We start from the raw sequence: 22,866 nt of genomic DNA on the forward strand, positions 1-22,866 counted from the left end.
CATTATAGAAACAACCCTATGTATTCTCCCTTCAGAGAGGTTGGCCATAGCTTGAGTGTGTCTGCAGATCACAGCTGCAGTAGTATTGAAGAGGGGAAAGGCAGCATCTCAAGTAACCAGGTCTCAAACCATTTACGGCTGTATAGGTTAAAATCAGCAGCTTAAATTCTACCGGTGAATTACCAGGCAGTCCATGCAGATCATTGAGCAGCACTGTTACATGCTCTCTTGGTATGTAACTCCACTTGACAAGTGAACAGCAGATTCTGTATTAACTGCAATTTCTGATGGTCTCACATCCAGAAGAACTGCACAGGAATATTTGGTGGGAAGAGAGGAGGAAGGATATTACAGCCAATAGTGCTCCTCATTCCAGGATCCTCAATGCCTGCAGAGTGTTATATATGGACTTCTTTTGGTGCTTGCAGGACCATATTCATTTCCATAAAGGTCAATATGTTGAACAGAGTAAATTGCTGTAACATCTTTCATTTGGCATCATAGTAAGCAGTGCAGTTACCTAATTTGAAGGTGCAAATACCCAGTCTTGTGAGAGCAAAATTAGAGGAGGCTTTTGACACTTTGGCCCTTTACCATACTTGACTGACATGACATTTTTCACATTGCTATATACTCCTCTTAAATGTAGCAGTATATGTTACACGGATATTTTTATTGGACAAATTCACATTACTAAATAAGTCTGTGTAATTTACCTTAACTCTTTTAAAAAGATTAAGCCTTTAATCATTTCTTAGAATTGATGGTATTTCACATGGAATTGAATGGATGTATTTACAGTGTATTCATGCAGTCACTCCACATGCTTAGGGCCAGGTTCTCTAGTCTGGATAAGCTGTACTTGGCTCAAGGCAAAAGTTACTTTATGCCACCTTTGTGGTTGCCTCACTCTGTAACCAGTCAGGGCTGGCCTGTCTCCTTGCTTAAGTTAATAGCCTCAGCCACCAGTTTGATATGCCCCAGGCTGGGTACTCTCTGAGGCCCCAGTTCAGTAAATAATTAAACCCCTGTTTCGCTATCAATGTAAACATATACTTAAGTCCCTTTGAAGTCAGTGGAACTTAAGCACATGCCTAAAGTTAAGCCCTTTCTTAATTGCTTTGTCTGAAAAGGGATGGACTGCTGAATTGAGGACTGAAAGTCTTTACCACCTGACGTGGTGAACTTGGACCATTTCTTAGTCAACTTGAGTTCACCTCACAAAATTTGGTAGTCATACAGATGGTGTGAGTGGACACATTGGGTGTTGCATTCCGAGCAGAGTTGCCAACATTACCTTTTTCATTCAGGCATATCTGAACACTGAACTACTCTCTCTTCATAAAAACAGAATTGGGTCATTGGAAGGACATTATCAGGAAAAATGCATGGATGCTGCTGATGCTCTACTTGTCCAGTGGATAACTGGAGTACTTTAGTTTCTAGGGCTGACAAGATGGCTCCTTTGAGAAAGGATGGTCTTATGGTTAAGACACTGGACTGGGACTCGGTAGCCCTGGTTCTCCTGTCTCTAATACTTCCTGTGTGACTGTGGGAAAATCAACTGGTCAAGACACCCTTTATATATATCAGAGTTCCCATCTGTAAAAGGAGGATAATATTGCTTTCATATCTGACAGGATATTGACTGGGATTTGCACTGATAATATGGTGAAATGGGCCATATAACTAGATAGATAAATACCATTATTTTTTTTAAATGCACAGCTTTTAGTTGCAAGTGCATGTGATCAGCCCCTCTGAAAAGCAGGCCAGTTTTTTTTAGATGCCTAAATGTGTATTTAGGAGCCTCGTTTTAGGAACATGGGTATTAACATTTTAGCATAAAACTATATTCTGTTGTGAGAGTAACAGCTGGGCACAGTGAAGTGTTAGAGATAAAATTACTAGACTTAAAACTGGATTTCCTTGGACTTGTCATCTTAGGTTACCAATACAGTCTAAGTTACTTCTGTGTAATTTCCTTTTTACTTTTTATAAAGAAATTTAATATGTCATTGAGATAACAGTTCCTTTAGTCTTCCTGATTTCAATGGAAATATCTGAGAGACTGCTTGGGGTGTTTTAAGGATGCTTCAAGGTACATCGAAGTATGCCAAGCCATGGTGAACCTCAACAAATTTTGAAGTACTGTAGTATGCACAGAAAGGTATCGTTATGAAAGCTCCAAGTAACCCAAGGCTAGTATTCATAATGGTTGCTTCAGAGTTGTGATGTCAATCTATGCTCAGAAAGGCTTTAATCTATAAATGATTGATATCACAGACTACAATGGCTCCTTTTGTGCATGTCGTCCATCTGTACTGGGACTTAGATAACCACTAATTCACAGAACCACACACGCCCTAGAAGACAACATTACTAAAATGCCTCCTAAATTATTTTATGAACTATAGTTACCATGCTAGGACAGCAGTTCCTTTTTGTGAGTAAAATAATGTATTGCTTTAAATTTAAGAACGAAAACAGTTAAAAGGTAGCCATAGGTAAATTATAAACAAAAGTGCTATAATCGTGTTTGTTTGTTTTTTAAAAAAAGCTGATTTTCAGTTTGAAGGAGGCAAAAAAAGACACTGAAACTAGAATACTTTAACATGAATGTTAATCAGAGCTGTTGATTTGTCAGCACTTCAGAAAATCAGGTCACATATTTTTTTAAATTGTGTCTATTGTTTTTTAGCACTAGTTTTAGAAATGTTTAGGCAAATGTATAAATTTCCCTCTAAGTCCTTATCTGTTACATTAGAAAATTTTGTATCATATTCCAGCCACAGTTCCACATGTTTTCATGACATGGTAGTAAAAACACCTGAGGCCTTCATACATTCGCACTAGCAATGTAGCTTGCACTGGTTCAGCTGCACTGGTGTTAGAGTGTGACTACCCCATGCAACACTTTAAGGGTAGGTTTAGACTAGGAAATTAGGTAGTGTTTTACAATGTGCTAGCTAAAATGCTTTAATTAACATGTTTTTAAGCACTAGCTAATGCCTAGTATAGACAGGGTTTGAGATCTTTACACAGTACTATCTACACTGGGAGCTAAGTGATGTTTAAAAATGGTTTTTAAAATGTTTGCTAATAAATTTTAAAACACCACCTACCTTCCTAGTTTAGATTAGACCCTAGAAAGGGAAATAGTAACAAAGGGTCAGTGAAGTGACATGACATTGGTGGCAAGGGTTGCTCACCAATCAATGCTTGAATGAGAGTCTTGTCCAGATGACTGTCAGCCATTCCAAATTCTTTGTCATGTGGGGAAGCAAGACAGTTAGGCACAATATTCAAAGGGTATGCTTTAGTTCAGAGGTACATTGATGACAAAAGTTAATTACGTAGTTACTGAACAATAACTTGCCTCGTTTCACAATGCAAATTCAGGAATTTTATAGAACTACTCTAGAAGCAGTGATAACTCAGATTAAATCATCTCCTAGCTGCTGTTCAGTAAATTCATACCACCACAGGAACAGTCCCATACTGGCATCTGGAAGGTCTAGATAACCTAATGGGCCTTCTCTAGCTCTCTAGATTTCCATTATTCATTCTGTTCACATTTTCCTTTAGCTATTCAACTTGAATTTTTTAGTCCCTCTCTCAAATCCAATTGTGCTCACTCTCTATAGGGTGAGAAAATAATCCCCTTCTCTCCTTGGGGTTTACACCCTTCAAAAACTGTAGACTCTTATCATGTCTGCATGACCCTTAGTCATTGCTTTGCTGAGATACATATATTTAAATCTTTTAACCTTTCCATGTATGTCAGCCCTGTAATTATTTTTCTGCTCATTTCTGAAAACTTCTCTCCAGTTTGTCCATATCTTTTTAGTAAAGAGAGGTGCTGAGAAATGAGTGACATATTTCAGGTGTAATTGTACTAGATCGGTATAGAGCGGACTTATTAATGATCGGCTATGTGACATGATGTCTTCGAGTATGTAATCCAAAATTGCACTGACCTAGTTTGTAGCCATATCATGTTACAAACTAAAGTCTAATTTGCTGTCCACTGTCACCCTTAGATCTCTTTCAGCATTAGAGTTTTCAAGGTCTTTTGTTTGTTTTTTATTCTTTTGTTTTTTTCCCCTTCCAACTGAGTATCTCTGTTTCAGATTTATTTTCCCCACGTGTATTAGTTTGCATTTTTGAAAACTGAATATCATGGTGTTATTTTATACTCCTGTTTCTAATTTATTTATGTTCCTTCTGTGTCCTCATTGGTGTTGATAACTCCTCCCAATTTAGCATAATCTGTGAACTCCTCTTCTAGCTCATCAATGATGAGTGTGCTTTTATCTACAACGTAACATGAAAATTCTTCATAGCCAAAAACTGCAACTTTGGAGCTGAATGGAAGCAGCTAGGAATAACCAGGATCTTGACCAATTGTACTGTTCATAACTTTGCAGATGCTATAGTGAAGGGAAGAGACGCTTTATTTACCTCCCACACAGTCGCAGCATATGATGTTAAAAAATCCATGTATTCATCAGTCAGATTCACCCTAATCTTCTTCCCACTTTGGCATCCTAACTTAATGTACACTCTTTTGCTTCAGTGCCTTGTGATCTTGAAACTGGTGAATAGGGTATTTATGGGCCATTGTAGCAATAGCACAGAAAAAAATATTATAAAGTCCTACCAAATCATCAGTAGACTGGTCAATCAGACTAATAGTATTTTCCCTGAAGGCTGCCAAGAAACTCACTGGTTTCATCCATCTCCAACAGCTGCCCCTTCAAGATCTCACTTCATTTCATTTCAATAATCTTATTCAGGGAACAACTGCACTCGCAGTGGGTTACATATGGTTACATATTGGTTACATATGCAAAAAGGGGTTCATCCTTTTTTCAAATCATGGGGTGGTATCAACTTTCGCAGTCAGACTGGATGATCGTACTGGTGCTTTCTGGCTTTAAAATCTATGAATCATAAATGTATTAGCCACAGGCCTTGCATTGAGCACCATGAACACAAAGAACTGGATCCTTGTTCATAGGCATACTTTGTTTCTGGGAATTGTTGCAAGGTAAAACCAAAGGAATCAAGATTCAACATCTCAGCCTTTGTTTTCACCTATTATAGTAATTAGTGTGTGATGTCATTCTTTTTCTTGCCTTGTCTTCCCCTGCCCACTACCACAGAAACAGAAGCCCAATAAAATCAATTCTCCCCAGCATGTGGAAGCATCAAAGGGACACATCTACTGCATCTGGTATGCAAGTTAAGAACCCCCAGCCCAGGCTGTAATGTTTATCCTAACAAGCAACCTCCCACCAAACCTCAAATACCTTTTCCCAACACTCACCCACAACATAGTTCCTCCTTCCTCATAGATCACCTCCAACGATACGGATGCTCTTGCCAGTATAATATTGGTGAAGTCTGTAAAGCAGACTGATAGTCACTGTACAATCCTCTCGTCAAATAATTTGAATATTTGAAACAGGGCAGTTTGCTTAACTCATTGCTTAAATTGCTATCTATTTCTTTGAGTTTCTAATTTCTAGTAAAATCCATCCTTTAAACTCCTGACACTGTGCATTGTGAGGAGTCCTGTCCTTGAAGTTACTACAGAGCACAATGATCAAAACTTATTGCTGATGTTTTGTTGGCATTTACTGGTAACATCTAAACAGAGGGTGACCTCTAGTACTGTCTCTAAACATTTTCAATTTACAGACTCAAGTATTTTTGCTGTCTTTGGCTCTCATTCCTTTGAAGAGGTCAGCCCTTTATGAATTTGCCGCAAGAAAGAAGTTCAAAATGCCCTATAGACATAACCAGCTTAATAGGAATATAGCTGTGATGAACACATAACATACGATTTGTTTTAATATTTATAGAAGAAATTCACATTGTTTTAAGTGTACACAAGCAGCTGCTGTCATTTGGCTATGAGCAGATGTTAGACCTCCAAAAGCTTCGCTGATAATTAAAATACTAACAGCTAGTGTTTTACCCCAGCTGCAAGTTCTGTTTACTGTAAATTTGATTTTAATGGTGCCTCTGTGCAGTTATTGAATAGCAGTTTGTTTTCTATCATACATGCAAAAGTGTCTACAATGAAGACAAATGGGTTAGTTCCTGTAATTTACTCCGGAAAGATATGACAATACTCTGTAACACAGTTGCATTTATAAATGAAACACAAATACGACTACCAAGTAATAAGTGATAGTTTCTGTTGCCTTACCTAGAAAAAAATAATTAGGGAAACTTATTGTTCTATTTAGCACCAAACAGTCTCACCTAAAGCTGCTGTGCTTTTCAAGTGTGTCAAGAAGCACCCTCAAGCAATGAACAGGTGTTCCTTTTTTACTGAATGAGTGTGCAAATCAAAAGAAAGAAATAAAATCAATAATACTTATTTTTCAGTGGTCTGCTAGAGTAATATAGTTGTCCTTTGTATCATTTAATTTTAAAAGTATACTCATCCTTATGAGATGTTTTATGTTAGGTATCCTATTTGTCCGTTCTTTTTTGAGTTACATACATGTGCCTCAAATACTAGAAGAAACTACTCGGTCTTGAGAATTCTTAATCCCCACAGCCAACATGACACATTGCGCAAGTTACCTAGTTAGTCCCTTTGGCTGCTGAGACTAACCATCACAGTAAGCACTCACATTGGCTATGTCTACACCGTGCACCTTACAACAGTGCGGCTGTGCCGCTATAGCCACATTGTAAGGCATGCACAGTAGTTGCTTTTTGTCTCCTGGCGACAAAATAAAACCACCCCCAACAAGGGGGCGGTAGCTTCGTCGCCAGGAGCACAGCTCCCACCAACATAGCGCTGTCCACACCAGTGCTTTTCATCACTGAAACTTTTGTCATTCGGGGGGCTGTTTTTGTCACACCCCTGAGCGACAAGAGTTTAACGACAAAAGTGCAGTGTAGATATAGCCTTTGATAAATAAAAGTTTGCAAGACCAGGCTCAAAGTGTGTAAATACTTGAAAACCATAATCCCTGTTGAGATACTAATGATCAATGGTGATCCATAACTTTGTGTTATGAAATAAATAAGATCTGGAATTAGCTCTATAAAAAAATCTGGATGGATTTTCCAGTCAATTGATAACCAACCACAGGACAGAAATTATGTTTTTGTTCTTTTGATGCTGCCTGACCTGCTGGCTGTGTCCAAGAAATATAGTCCTCCAATTTGGCCAAGCATAGCTGGTGCATCCAATTATTATATGGCCTATGTTATGTGAGATTCTGTTTTTGGAACAGTATATTCTTGTCATTATCAGTGGAGGTTTTTTTGTATATAATTGCCGTTGTTTAGACCAGAGTGTGCAGGTTTAAAGATGGTGTGTAAAGGATTTTTAATTAAAAAATTGGATTTTTGTGTCCTTATTGTTTCATAATGTATAAAGATCTGAAAGGTTGGTTTTGTTCTGTTTTTCCAAAAGTGTTTTTGGTCTCTCCTAAATCTGGTGAAGAACATCAAAGAGGCCTCAAGAGATGTGTAAGATTAGCTCTCAACCTTTAAGTGCAGGGACAGAGATTTTAGAACTTTAACAAAGAAAGCCTTTTCCCAAGGATAAAGTAGGCACTGGATGTAAACAAAGCCAAACACAAAACAAAGTGTTTAAACAGTCTTACTAAAAATCCCTTCCCATCTGAATTGCTCAGCTCTTAGTCTTTGGTTCTCATTGCACTAGTTCCTTAATTGCCATAGATCCTTCCGAGATAGATGAGACATAAAAATACAAGCAAGAAACTCCATCCCCATTTAATTTATGAACTTAAAAAAACAGTTCAGGCAGTCCTTATACACTTTAAAGCAGCAGGAGAGGCATGCTCTACTTTCTAAGCCGCCTTTCAGGTTAAAACATCATCTTGTACTCAAGCAATTCTTGGGAGACCTTGAAATATCTAAACACAACAGAGTGGGTTGAAGGCAAAACTAGAAGCCTTGGAGGATATTTTGAGTCTCAACCTTAAGCACAAGTTTTGCTTTTTAGGTTTCAATTGACTTCTTAATGTTATTTGAAATTTGTTTTTGTTATTTAATTATCTTTTATGGTTAAAAAAAGTGGAAAAAAATCTCATGACATTTGCACTGTATAAGTTTTAAATTCTTTGATATGTTTTTGTTTTTTATGGAGTTGGTATGGCCCACTGTATTAGGATTTATTTGGACTACGTTACAAGTATATACTGTCTTCCTGAACATAATAGCTTCTGCAGAGCCATTTTGGTTTATTATGTTCACACATATTTACATAGTTTGCAAATACTTTGGTTTAACCCACATTGTAAATTTTAATTTAGGTATACAGAATCTTCCTGCCAGTACACTGTAATGGCTCCTGTACATAAGGTTCTGTAACACATTCTTACCAATTTACATCATTTCATATCAGTGAAGCAATTAATATGAATACAAATATTTAGAATGACAAAGATAGTGACTGCCAATGTGCATTAACGGAGTTCCAAATGATAACCATTAGGAATATGTTTAATTCATTTCTTTATATTCTAAATAGGTCTAGGCCACAATGTTAGACAGTTGCCTAAAACTACCTAAGTTTACCTAAGTCTATGTTTAGACAGCTCAATAAAAATGTCCAGATTTTCAGAGATGCTGACACCTGCACTTCTCTTCAATGGGAGCTCCTCAGCAGCACTTTCAGGCCTTTTTTATTAAGGTGCCTAACTTTAGGCACTCAGGTGTAAAAACGTTGGCTTGTGTGTCTGTCTTGGACCATAGGCCTCCAAAAGAATAAAGAGAGCTGGGTTTGTATTTAAAGAGCAGAGATAGGCATCTGCGAAAAGTCAAGCTAAACCAATTTTTGTTTTTAATCTTCAGAAATGGGACACCACACACCAATTCGTACACTACATTAAAATGAATGAAAACAGTGGTTTACAAATAAAACGTTTTTATTGTTGTGAGCATGCATCAATACACAGTACATCAAGGACATCATATCTCCTATTAAAGTCAGTGGGAGACTTCCTCTGGATTTTTAGGGAGTTTGATCAGCCCTAAATTATTCAAGCTTGCCTTTGAATAGTTGATATACCATATCATACAATATATTGTACTAACTTTTAGACAATTATTGTCTAAGAAAAGGAACCAAATATTAGTGCAATTACTGATATTGATTTGACTTGCCAAACTATTGGTGTTGGCTGTTGTAGAGTTAATTTATTTATCTTTTAAAATTTCTGAAAAGTTGTAGTTCATTGAATATCATGGAATTTTACTGGATTTCACATGAGAAACGTCACATTTTTTGATGTTAAAAGGTAGTTCTGACTTATTAGCATTCTTTAATAATATGTGTTCATTTAAATAGATATTAAATATTTGTATTTGTGGATAAAGCGTCCCTTGAAATTGAAGTACATAGAAATTAACCATTGTTGAATATGATGCTCCGTATCAGCCTCCACAAAAGTTTAACAGTATCAGGAAAAATAACTGTATAAGTTACTATACAAACACAGATAATTTCCATTGTCGTAACAAACCAGCCCATTATTTCTTTTACAGTTTAATACCTCGTTTTTAGTGAGTGCATTGTGAAGAGTAGGTTAGGCGTAGTGTCACTGTGTAAAACCACTTAATACAACTTTTGGAAAAGGCTTAGAAATCTAAAGGAACACCCGTTAAGAGCAAAGTAGTGGTTTACATACAATATTAGCACAGACTTTCCTAACACATTACGCATTTCTTTCTGAGACAAGTCTCTTTAATGCCATCTTTATCTGCTACACGATGCATGAAATCTACTTTCTGTTTTAGAACTGCAAATGACCCTTGACCCCTTTAGTAGAGACACAATGTGACCTTTCTATTGTCATCAGCTTTCATTCTCTTGAAAATTCTATGAATTTTTATTACAAGTTTTTTTAAACCAAGCTGAGGCTTCAACAAATTACTTGACACAGATGAGATGAAGTTGTTGAAGTAGTGTTAGATAAGTTTTACAGCCAGCATGTGTGCTGCTGAACAGTACAAAGCCAGTGTCCTACAATGTCATACACCAGTAACTGCTGAGCCTACTATTGGATAAATACATCATTTTATGGAACATTGATTGTTCTATAAACCCAATGGAGTATTATGCTCTATGATCAAACCATTTAGATTGTGTGTAGAGCACAGAAAATGCCATATTCAGGATGGTACTAAAAGTGCCATTTGTGTATTTTATGGATGTCATTACAGGGGAAACTTCTCTCTGTAGGCCCTGTTTACTGCAAAATTTTTTAGTCTGTAATGACATTTTTCATTCACAACGTATGCCTTCAAGAGAGGGGCCCTTGTTTTATTTGTTTCATTCGAGTTTACTGCACAAATCCTGTACATTTTAATTAAATGTAAGCTTAACAAAAGAATAAGATATTTATTCTGTGGGGAAAAATGATGACAGTAACAAAAGAATAACAGACACACAAAAGAAAGTAGTCAGGTATTGAGTAAAAGGGAAAAAAAGTACTAAACCCTATTTGTAGTTTCCCAAAAGCATATTAAACATGAAAGCATATCTTTTAGCCATATTTGGGGGAATTTGTGCTCTCTGAGAATTAAAATAACCTGGAAATATGGATTTAATGTCTAACATCTTGACATTTTCAAATAAAAAAAATAACAATCACTCCAGCTGATAAATAATGTCTCTGTTAAAATGACAGGCTTCTTGGAAAGAAACCAGTTCTCTGATCATTGCACCCCTAGATATGAAACACTTTTTGCAATTTTTCTGAATATAAGCTCTTGCATCATTGTGTTTTGTCCTTAAATGTTTATTTGTGTATCTTTTCAATTTGTAAGGACATACTATCAGCAACTGTAGATTTCCTAATATTAATGTAAATTTGTATTTTAGCCTGTGTTTAGCATGACAATCAACACTTCCCCTCCCCCCATTCCTTTTTTGGTTTTGGAGTGGGAGTCTGAATTTAGTAACACAAGTGACTTGCTGCTTCATACAGTGGAGTAATGTGACATTTTCTTTACACAATGTAAAAATATTATGTTGAATAGCAGTGCCCATTGTCCCAAAGTCATAACAGCAACTAATCCTTAAAACATACTGTTTCCTAAATATCTCTCCTATTTGGCTCTTCACTTTCAAAACAAAGAAAACCTATGAAGTATACAATTTGTATTTACCATGAAGATCACTAAAATTGAACTTGATGTTCTCAGTAAATTCTTGGTCATAGTCCAGTTAAAATTTAAAGTTGCAGTGGAGAGTCACATTAGTTTAAATGACACTTGAACTTCTACATAGCTCAACATTAATTCATTATAGTTGAAATGGAAGAATCTTCAGTGGGTGAATCTTTTACAATCTGATTGAGGCTGTTACATTTTATAGGAGCCATTTTTCAAAGCAGTACTGACAGCACTCGAAGTTATTAAATTGCTGAATCAAAAGATGGACCTGCAATCGCATTTATGAACTGTGATGGAATAGCTGGGGTTGCACCGAGCTGAGGTTAAGATATTGGTGTAGTTAAGCTTCATCACACCCCTTAGTGACAGCAGTATTTACCCATGTAGTTTACTTTAATGGTCAGGAAGTGGCTTAACTCACCTCTGGATTCAAATAGATTAAGTAAGCAGACAGAATGGTGTAATTATCAGAGCTGCAAGGAATTCACCAGATAACTCTACACCCAAGAGACTTTCCATTCAATTGCCGTAGAAAGACTTGAGTTGCATAGATTCACAGATACAGCATTTATTTTAGAGGCTAAGAACAAGATGCATTTATTTTTCTTTCCTCCCCACACAAACTAGACCTCTCCCTAAGTATGATGACAGTATGATCTCTACTGTACCTAAATTACCTTTCTCTGAGGGTAATGATGGTGTGGTTTCTGCTATATCCAATGAATACTTATGATTTGTAGATTTAGTTTGATTTCATGCCATATCACTGCAAGACCCATCTTGTATCATGTCAACAAAGAAGACTCCTGAGAGAATTTATTACTCCTATGGGATTATAAAACATAGACATGTTAAGATTATTTTGATAATTATCCTTTGATATTGATTTCTGCCTCCTATTTGTCTCTTGTTTGGGGGTCTTTTGTGTGTCAGTGCCCACAGAAAGAAAAACATAGCAGGATAAATAACAGTGATACCACCATAGCTTATCCCTGCCAAAATGTAATTCAATAGCATGTGCCAGATCAATCATGCAATATCACTTGGAAATACTTAACAGTTTACATTGTTAATTTTCCTTTCCAAAGATAACCATTAAAGCTCCCTCCTGTCTTGCAAGCTAAGATGAAGAATCTTGTCTAACTCCAGTTTAGATTCCTGAAGCTGATCTGCAGTCTCTCAGCTTAACTTCAGGCATGTGTTCCGTAGTGTAATTATCCAGCCAAAGCTTTGAAGTTTTAAAAAATAATAGATCATCTACAGCCCAGTCTTCTGGGCACAAGTACTATCGTGATGTATATGAGATCCTGGCTTGATCTTAACCTTAGTATTTCATGCTGTTGAGGTTTGGTGCTGCTGCAAGTTTCTAAGCACTTTGGCCCTGATCCAGCAAAGCACTTAAGCATGTGCTTAACTTTAAGAAATTAGTTTCTTTGACTTTAAGCACATGCTTCAGTGCTTTATGGGACTAGGCCCAATGGGCTCAGCACTTCGGAAGATTGAGCCCTCCAAGGCCAGGTGAAGGAGCAACTTGCTTGGACTCTGAGGTGGAAAAACAACTGTGCCATTCATTAGCACCTACTATTTACTTGCTCAAAGAATCCACAACTGAAAATGAAGGTCTACTCTGAAATGTAAAAATGATATCCTCCTGCACAACAGGCCTGTTCCTGGCGTACATTGAGTCCTGGCTGCTCTCTTTTGTGACAAAAATAAGATTTTACTGCTTTTTTTGCACCAGTTAGCCCTGCACAAGCCACACAGCTAAGTGAGAGTGAGCTGGATTCTATTCCGTCTTCTGCATCCACAAAAGATCCAGTCAACTATACCTACACAATTGCACCGAAGCCAAGGCGGGCTGCACGGTATCAGTGAGGTCGGATTTTCAACACAGTGGGGTTGAACAGCTGTCACTGGGACACCATTTGGCTGCAGAACCTTTGTTATTGGTAGGGCCCTACCAAGTTCATAGTACATTTTGGTCAATTTCATGGTGGTGGGGTTTTAAAAATAGTCAATTTCACAGTATCCGATATTTACATTCCACCCCAAAAGACTGTTGCGGAAGGGGGTCAGAAGGCTGTTGTAGGAGGGTTGCGGTATTACCACTCTTACTTCTGCATTGCTGCTGATGGAGGCACTGCCTTCAGAGCTGGGCAGCCGAAGAGCAGCAGGCAGCACAGACATGAGGTCACATGGTATGGGGGATGGTGCATAGGCTTATGGGTGGGCAACCATGCAGGGCCCTGTGATCCCACACACACAGCCAGCCCAAGGTCCCTTTAACCCCTGAGCATTGGGGGCCAAGGGCACCGGAACCTTTGTAGAAGTGGGGGGGGCACCAGCACTAGAACCAGGGGAGCGGGGACCATGCCCTCCACTTTTTAATATGGGTGTAGTTTGGAGCAAGGGGTTGTGTTACCCCCCAAACTACAAACCAGGCACAGAGCAGCTGATAACTGCTCCCCCACCACAAAGTGCACCCCCTGCTGGTGCTGCTCTGTGCCTACCTGAGTCTTGAAGTTTGGGGTGGCAATGCTGCCCCCTGCCCCCCAAACTATGCCAGTGTTAAAAAGTGAGGAGGCATGTCCCTGCCCCACCCCGCAGTTCCGGCTCTGTTGGCAGGGTGCACCACAGCCGGGGGCTCCTACTGTGCAATAGGGTCCAGCTGTTAGTCCCGGCCAGGCTGGGGAGGGGCAGGACTTCCTCTTTTCCTGCAGGAGTCACTTCTGAGGTGGATCAGACCCACCTCCAGGAACCTCCGTCAGCTGGATGAAACTCCGTGACTGCTCCCTGTATAGTGACCCCTTCCTCCGTGGCTGAGGAGTGATGGGGGCAGGAAGCAGGGCAGGGGTACGGAGCCTCCTGCAGCTGAGGGAGGTTCCCGGAGGTGGGTCTACCTAGTCCAGGAGTGGCCCATGCAGGAGAAGAGAAAGTCCTATCCCTCCCTAGCCCTGCCAGAACTAGCAGCTGGAGCCTAGTGCACAGTAGGAGCTCCGGCTGGCGCGCTCCCAGCCCTGCCCCTCCCCAGGGAAGATTTCACAGAGGAGACCAGATTTGTTGGTCCGTGACATATTTTTTACGGACGTGACTTTTTGGTAAGGCCCTAGTCACTGGTGATGAAGCATGAGAAGGGCAAGAAGCTGCAATGGCTCTCAAAAACTGGGTTAGGTTTGCAGAGATAGTAGTTGGAAAAAACATCTTTTTACTTTTAAATTGAGAAGCTTTTATATGAAAACAATCAGGAGACAATTCCCCTGCTGGCATTTTTACGGCATACACTGTTCAGAGTAAGGCTATATGTTTCCTCGAACTAACTAGACGAATGAATAATATCAGTTAGGTGTGTCGGGGAAGGAACTAGGGTGGGGGAATGAAGAGGAAACTAACGCATCAAAACAAAGACATGGCCATTAATTTACCAAGAAACCAGAATACTGAAAAGGATATGTTGCACATTATCACACCCAGCTGTGCTTAATGTAATACAGGCAAATACAATTAATTACAAAAATAGCAGTACTACGGATATGTTTTTCTCATAAAGGTATTAGTGGTTTTTAATTGTATACTGTATTTGTATGCTGCTTAATACAGAATGTTTTAAAAATAACAAATTCAGATTGTTAGTACTCTGCAGAATTGTTAACAGCAGCCATTATTTATCTATAAATAAATAAACTGGAAAACATGCAAATTGGTTTTGTTCAATTGCATATTACACCTCTCTGCCAGGGAAATTTAAAAGTTGCATTGGAAAGTTTTTTGTGTTTGAAATCATGAACTACAAATATTTGCCATGATTCCCTATTAACAGACTCTTTTTATTTCCTAGGCATTGTATCCAAGTCCTACGAATGCCGACTAAAGGGCCAGGGGGCGACCTTTGTAGAGACCACCAGTCCTTTCACTGCAGCAGCCCTGGGAGAAGTTTCTCCAATTAAAGAGAAGGTCCTTCGAAGTAACAGAAGACAATCCCAATCAGCTGAACAAGTGCAGCAAGTTATCATAATTCAAGGATACGATGGTGACTTTGCAATTGATGCCTCCGTGGAGGAAACGGCAGCAGCTACCCTTCAGACTTTGGCAATGGCTGGTCAGGTGGCTAGGGTGGTGCATATTACGGAAGATGGGCAAGTGATAGCCACAAGTCAAAATGGTTCTCATGTGAGTGGCCTGGTTCCAGGACAAATACTCACTGAGCAATTATCAAGTGGTGCAACACAAGTGGTTGTGGTAGAAGGCTCTGTGGAGGGAACTGATATGGAGGAGGCTGTCCCAATCGATGCAGTGTCTGATTCCAGTAGTGCTGTGGTGCAACAGATAATGAGACAGGAAATTTTAGATACTTCAGAAGCTATAGTACATCCTCCAGAGTCCTCCTCAGCATTAGATGCCCTCCTTTGTGCTGTAACAGAGCTGGGTGAAGTGGAAAACAAAACTGGACTCCTCGACAGAACCAGGCCTAGTCACAAAGAGTTGTTACAAATGCCAAATCAGGAGCTATCCAATAATCCTAATGACACTGAGACACAAGAAATACAGATGTTCCATGAAGTTCAAGGGACTCAGGAAGATATAGAACCGATGGAAGTAGTGACACAGGTCATTCACCCATCTACTATAATTGCATCTCAGGAGAGAGCTCAAGCCGCCTTCAAGAAAATGGTGCAAGGAGTACTGCAGTTTGCGGTATGTGACACGGCTGCAGCAGATCAGCTGATGAAAGAAGGTGTCACTCAGGTCATTGTAAATGAGGAAGGAACTGTGCATATGGTGGCTGCAGAAGGCTCTCAAATAATAATGCAAGAAGCTGGTAGCCATGCACTCAGTGTCCAAAGTGAGCACATGGACTTAGTTGAGTCTGATGGAGAAATTTCACAGATCATTGTCACAGAAGAAATAGCTCAAGCCATGGTTCGGGATTCTCATGACAACTTCTCTGAAGGTCCAACCCATTACATTGTAACAGAATTACCACAAGATATACAGGATGAGACTGGTGTGTATTCACACACTGTGATAGAGGCAGCTGAGTCTCAAGAGATTTTGGAAGCTGGTACTGCTATAAATACTGAAGCCACATCCTCTGATGGAACAGGAGAACAGTTAACTAGTATGGTCATTTATACAGAGAGTGGCTCCCAAGCAACAGTAATTCAGGGCCAGGGAGATAGTAATGAACTACAAGAAGCGTGAAGAATTGTTTCTTGGAAAATTAATAGACATGTGTAGGAACTTAATATGTAAAACCTTCATAAAATGATGTTCCTCCATTCAGGTGCCAGCCTCACTGTGTGAGGTTAATGTCAGCTACTGGGAAGAGTATAGAGAAAAGGTATTATCTTATTACAATGGATAGAAATTTGACCTGAGTATGATTAACAGGCATAATATGGTAAGAAAATTACTAAAGCCCCCCCCCCACACCCAAATAAGTCAGATATGATTCTGGTTTGGTTTTGATTATTTTGTGAGTTCAGAGTGATTTGCTGGTTTATGCCTTGTCTGTCTGTTTTGTGGTTATGCTAAACATAATTTTTTCACTTTACATATACATTTTGTGAGCAAAGAAATTAAAAAACCAAAACCACATCACATGTTAAAAATATGAGATGACAGTTTGTAAGTAAAGTTAGATGCTACAAATGTTGTCCTGTCTTCTTCAAAGGCAGAAAGCCTGACATTTGGTTTTCTAAAGTCTTGCTCTAAAATGTCCCTGGTCAAAAACATCTCAGCATAGTGACCCTTTCTAAATTTGTGTCTGAGAATCATTTTTCTTTAACTATAGTTAACTCTTTTATTATTTTGCATTGGACTTTGCGGAAGAGAGACCTCTAAAATCTACGCTTTAGAAAAGTCTTGATACGTGTATTCAGAAAAAAAACTGTCTTGGTTTCAAAAAAGCTTAATGCCTGTTACTTGCAACTTAATTTCAAACAAATGTCCTGCATATGAAATGTGCATTTTGGGGAAAAAATATTGTCACTGTCAATGTTTTGCTTTTCTTACAAATAGTGCTTCATATAAATACCATTTTGCAGTTCATTTTGTGAATGACTTTTTGAAATGTTAGGGATTTTTTTAATGAAAATTCTGACATTGATATTAACAAGTAGAAAAAAGGTGACCTTGTATTTCTTGCTTAGACCAGAATGTCAATTATCTGGTTGTGGATACACTGCAACTGTTCAATGCAAGTTCATGTAGAAAAGGTTTGTTTCCTGATACAACTGCTTTTGTTTCTTTTAAAAAAGAAATTGTAAAATATAAAATGGTAAGGGTGTTTGGTTGGGATTTTGGGTAGGGTTCTTTCAAATAAAATGTTAGCATTAAAAAGAAGCATCATGATTTTTAATATTAAGCAATAAACAACACTGGCATTCAGCAGCAGGAACCGAATGCTATCTGTTAGGTCTGAGTATTTTCTCTTTCCCTTTCTCTGGCTAAATAGATTGATAAAGATAAAAGAATCTAATTTCTGAAGTGTGCCTCATGCATGCTTAATATAATTGTCTAAGTGTTTAGAGTATAAACCAAGCAGACTCTAGAGATAATGGCATTTCCTATCATGTTTAATATCTTAAAATCATCGCGTGTAAGAAAGTTGGGGAGAGGTGAAACAATAGTTTCTTCTTGGAGCAACTGTTTAAAAAATGTTTTTTTCTGAGGGAGTTGAATAGAAAAGGTGTCTCACTCTGAACCTAGAAGATCCTGCTGGCTTTTCATCTTTTTCCCCCCTCCTAGACGTTAAGGTTGTATCTGTGTCAGACCCCCCCCAAAAAGTAAATTTCAAGTTAGACACCGAGATTCATAATTAGCTGAATTTGACTTGCTCGTCTTTCTTAGAAGTGACAAGCTGTTCACTTACTATTAAATACTGTCTTCAGCAAATAGTGACAGGATCAACTCCCGTTTGTTACCAGGATAAAGGTGACCTTTACAAAATGATGGCCCTCTGCAAGACTCTCACAGATGTTCAAAAACTGAATGTTTTCCAGTGGAAATACTTCTTCTTGATCATTTCTCCTGTTAACTGTAGCCTTTGGTCTTGCGGCTTGGATGCTAATTCTTAGCTGTGCTTAGTCCTGTATGGCTAACCTTTCTGCTGCAGTACAGGGTGTTGACACTGACATGCTGCAGTTTACCATTTGTGATTTATTTAGGATAAATATGTCTCAGGTGGCATTTAATCCTTCATAAAACCAGTGTAGCCTGCAGTGTCAAACCAGCAATCACATTGTTTGCACAATGAAAAGAGCAGACCTTTGCATTTAAAAAAAAAAAACCCTATGCAGGAGGTGTTTCTGGGCTTGAGAGTACTGGAAAGGATTCAGTAGCCTACAGAGTGCTGTCATTACCTGAAAACCCAGGTTAACAATACTTTTCTCTCAGAGTACAACCTGTTCAGGACAACTATTTTTTTTAAATGTGGACTGTCAAATTAATGTATCAGTGCCTTACAACTGTGGCATTGGAAATTAAGGGTGAAATTCATCCCACTACATATAGCCCACACAAGGCCCTACGCACCAACTCTGTCCCAATGTACAGGAGGCAAACAAGGTTTCTTGAGCTCACACAGGGTGTCTGAACTGTGAGGATTTGGAGGTGGGATGGAGACAGTGGTATATCACCGGTGGTGCTTGAACAGTTTTTATAGTGGGGGAAACCATGTATATGGGCTGTTATTACCACTTCAAGCCAGCACCTCTAGTTCCAGCACCTATGTATCACTCCAGCATTCCTCTCGCCTTCATCCCCAAAAGCATAGATACAGTCAGTAAAGACAGGTTTCAGAGTATCAGCCATGTTAGTCTGTATTCGCAAAAAGAAAAGGAGGACTTGTGGCACCTTAGAGACTCACAAATTTATTTGAGCATAAGCTTTTGTGAGCTACAGCTCACTTCATCGGATGCATTCAGTGGAAAATACATTGGGGTGGTGATTTATATACACAGAGAACATGAAACAATGGGTGTTATCATATACATTGTAAGGAGAGTGATCAGCTATTACCAGCGAGGGGGGGGGGAGAAAACCTTTTGTAGTGATAATCAAGGTAGGCCATTTCCAGCAGTTGACAAGAACATCTGAGGAACAGTGGGAGGGGGGAATAACATGGGGAAATAGTTTTACTTTGTGTAATGACCCATCCACTCCCAGTCTCTAGTCAAGCCTAAGTTAATTGTATCCAGTTTGCAAATTAATTCCAATTCAGCAGTCTCTCGTTGGAGTCTGTTTTTGAAGTTTTTTTGTTGAAGAATAGCCACTCTTAGGTCTGTAATCGAGTGACCAGAGAGACTGAAGTGTTCTCCGACTGGTTTTTGAATGTTATAATTCTTGACGCCTGATTTCTGTCCATTTATTCTTTTACGTGGAGACTGTCCAGTTTGACCAATGTACATGGCAGAGGGGCATTGCTGGCACATGATGGCATATATCACATTGATAGATGCGCAGGTGAACGAGCCTCTGATAGTGTGGCTGATATGATTAGGCCCTATGATGGTCTCCCCTGAATAGATATGAGGACAGAGTTGGCAACGGGCTTTGTGGAAAGGATAGGTTAGTGGTTCTGTTGTGTGGTGTGTGGTTGCTGGTGAGTATTTGCTTCAGATTGGGGGGCTGTCTGTAAGCAAGGACTGGCCTGTCTCCCAAGATCTGTGAGATGGGTCATCTTTCAGGATAGGTTGTAGATCCTTGATGATGCGTTGGAGAGGTTTTAGTAGGGGGCTGAAGGTGATGGCTAGTGGCGTTCTGTTATTTTCTTTGTTGGGCCTGTCCTGTAGTAGGTGACTTCTAGGTACTCTTCTGGCTCTATCAATCTGTTTCTTCACTTCAGCAGGTGGGTATTTTAGTTGTAAGAATGCTTGATAGAGATCTTGTAGGTGTTTGTCTCTGTCTGAGGGGTTGGAACAAATGCGGTTATATCGTACAGCTTGACTGTAGACAATGGATCGTGTGGTGTGATCTGGGTGAAAGCTGGAGGCATGTAGGTAGGAATAGCGGTCAGTAGGTTTCCAGTATAGGGTGGTGGTATAGTCAGTAAAAAGACTATTCTAGCCCTGAGAAGTGGCCACAGAGCTGCCACTGTTTTGTCTTCGGGGAAGAATAATGCTTCTATCCACCGTCTTGTACCATTCTCGCTAGTGAGATTTGGCATGACATGGAGAGCTGAAGTGGTGTAAGAGCTGTAACCCTGGGGTAACTTTCACCTTTAGCAGAAATTCTTGTGGGGTGGATCCTGCTTGTGAACAGTACAAGTAACATTTAATTCTTAAAAGTGTATTTTTGTTGTTTGGCTTGAATCACTTCAGGTGGTTTTGTCCAGTGGTAAAACTTGGAGCTTTATGAGATCAGTTGTTAAAAATGCCATATTCCTATATCCCATCTGACACAGTTCTCTTCTGATATTCTGGCTGCCAACGTTCTTCACTGGCTTGAATTTCTTTTTGATACTCATCTCAAATAATTGTTAGTGAAGTTGGATCATTTGAACTGTGAAGGTAATAAAAGCATTTAGAAAAGTATCAAGCTCCTGTACAAATAAACCAAAGAAAGGAGAGATGGCAAGGACCTCCCCCTACCTTCCCCTAGCATCTTAGATTTAAATATATACACTCCTTCCAGGGCAGTGTCTCCTGAAGAATTCAAGCTTTTTGGGAGAAATGAGAGCTAAGAGGTAGCTGGAAATTCTATTTAGAAAAATATTTCCTTTAACAAAAACCAAAAAAGGAAAGGCCCACAGCTACATCCCATTCTGCCTGACTACCAGCTGCACCTCGCCATGGAAGGTAGACAAGCCAGAGCCAAGAGATGATGTGCGATACACACATGTGAATTGTGCACAATGCTGCAAGCACTGCTGTCATTTATAAATGCTGCCGTAATACCACAAATGTTCACTGTGAGGTCCTGAAAGAAATATATTTGTGATCTTTGTGGACAGTGGATTCAGATTGTATAATCACTGTAGGAAATGCTGCACAATGAAGTTTTTTGCCTGAGGCTGGGCCAGGACTAACTCAGGAGGATGCCCCCCGTCAGGAAAGCGTGGGGCTTAGTGGGGATTCAAGCCACTGGCAGAATAGTTCAAGGCAAACTTGTGCTGTTGGTGCAAACTTGTGCCCCAATAAACAGCTTTGGGATGTGAGAGAGTCCAGCATTTCCAACTCTGCAGATTTCCTGAGCATAAATGCAGTAAATAGAATAAAGAGCAGAGAGGGATGAGGAGAAAAGCCAGTCCTGAAATTTGAAACCAAGTTAGTTCTGCTGAGAGGATTAAATAACAGAAAAGGGTCGTTCATTTGGCAAAATAAAAAAGAGCTGTGAGTTTTCACTTATTTTACTGTGCAATATTAGCCCATAATTTAAGATAGCACCCGGTTCACTTAAACAGCCTATCCTGTTCCATCTTGTTGAAGAATACAATTCGTTTTCTACTCCTCTAGGGTGATATCATTTTATATGAAGAAAAAAGTTAGCTCAGATGGCAGTTATACGTTTCGGAAGCACCTTCTAATCAGGGATTGGTGATTCATTATTAGCTTCAGCAGGCGATCCATCTGACATGTAAGGGGAAAAAATTAGCAGCTGTCACTGCATGATGAGTTAATTTCCTGATAGGCCTGACACTGAAAAGCCATTTGGAGACATGGAGATGGCTGATGAGAAAACCTGGCGCTGCTTTATAATTGGAGAGAAAGAAAGGGCATAGAGACAGAGAGAGATGGGGGGAGGGACTCAGACTAATCTACAAGTGGGGATGAATGTATATTTACTAAATAGGCTGCTTCACAATAACCTGTATTACAGTGTATATACACTGTGGCAGTTTAGTAATAAGGACCGGGTCCACTCATTTCCTTGCTATGTGTGTGTCATTATTTTTAGTCATTTGTAATTAGTACACCAGACGGTTTTAGTCTTACTTCCATCGGTGCATGTGGTGTACAAGCATGTGACTGGGTTATTTTATGGTGACATTGAAACCTGACATTTTCATAGAAAGGGGAGACAATAAGGCTATCCCTTTAATGGTTCCCGCTGCAATTTTCTTAATTGCAGCTCAAGATTTCAATCAATCATACACATATAAACTTATTTGAAATAAATAATGCTAAAACTTTCAAGGGTGCAATTGAAATTGAAAGGATATTAAAAGATATCTATTTTAATGTATGTAGAAGATATTCTCTCTAAGAATATATGCAGATATATGTGTATTTATCTCCTAGGTAAAACTACGTTAAAGAATGGTCATATGAGGCCAGATATGTCCCTGGTGTAACTCCACAGGATTTAGCTCATAGATCTGAAACGGGGACAGCTTTTTTTCTTTCACAAGAATTAAATAAATCCATCATAAAGCTCTTAGCCTGAGAATAATTAATTTATTCCATGACTGCATGTTAGATATCTTTTAACAAATTCTTTCAAAATTACATAATTTTAACAGGATTTTCACCGTCAACAAAAGATAATTTGTATCCAGGATAAACATTATAGCCAATTGGACCGGCCATTTACCAGTCTGTCTGTGCCAATTTAGCATCTAATCATGTTTATATTTGAATACTTCTTAAATTGGCAGACTGGCATTTGGGGGACAGATGTAGGGACATGCACATGAAAAGCAGTCCATCACATAACTTAACTGTGATAAATTGGCTAGTGACACAATTC

At 39.1% G+C, this 22,866-nt stretch overlaps 1 protein-coding gene across 3 annotated transcripts in view; it reads left to right on the plus strand.

The window, feature by feature from the left end:
• ZNF407 (zinc finger protein 407) overlaps positions 1–17,517 on the plus strand; it is a 471,531-nt gene extending 454,014 nt beyond the window's left edge. For 2 of the 3 annotated variants that reach the window (XM_043508194.1, XM_043508192.1), the window contains exon 10: positions 15,014–15,183. In XM_043508194.1, the coding sequence (XP_043364129.1) occupies positions 15,014–15,046 (33 nt within the window). In that variant the 3' untranslated portion in view covers positions 15,047–15,183. Of the gene's footprint in view, positions 1–15,013 lie in introns of all 3 variants that reach the window. The other variant, XM_038392353.2, reaches the window with a different exon arrangement.
• The last annotated feature ends 5,349 nt before the right edge of the window (positions 17,518–22,866 follow it).

Source organism: Dermochelys coriacea, chromosome 2, assembly GCF_009764565.3.
Source record: "Dermochelys coriacea isolate rDerCor1 chromosome 2, rDerCor1.pri.v4, whole genome shotgun sequence".
Classification (NCBI taxonomy): domain Eukaryota; kingdom Metazoa; phylum Chordata; order Testudines; family Dermochelyidae; genus Dermochelys; species Dermochelys coriacea.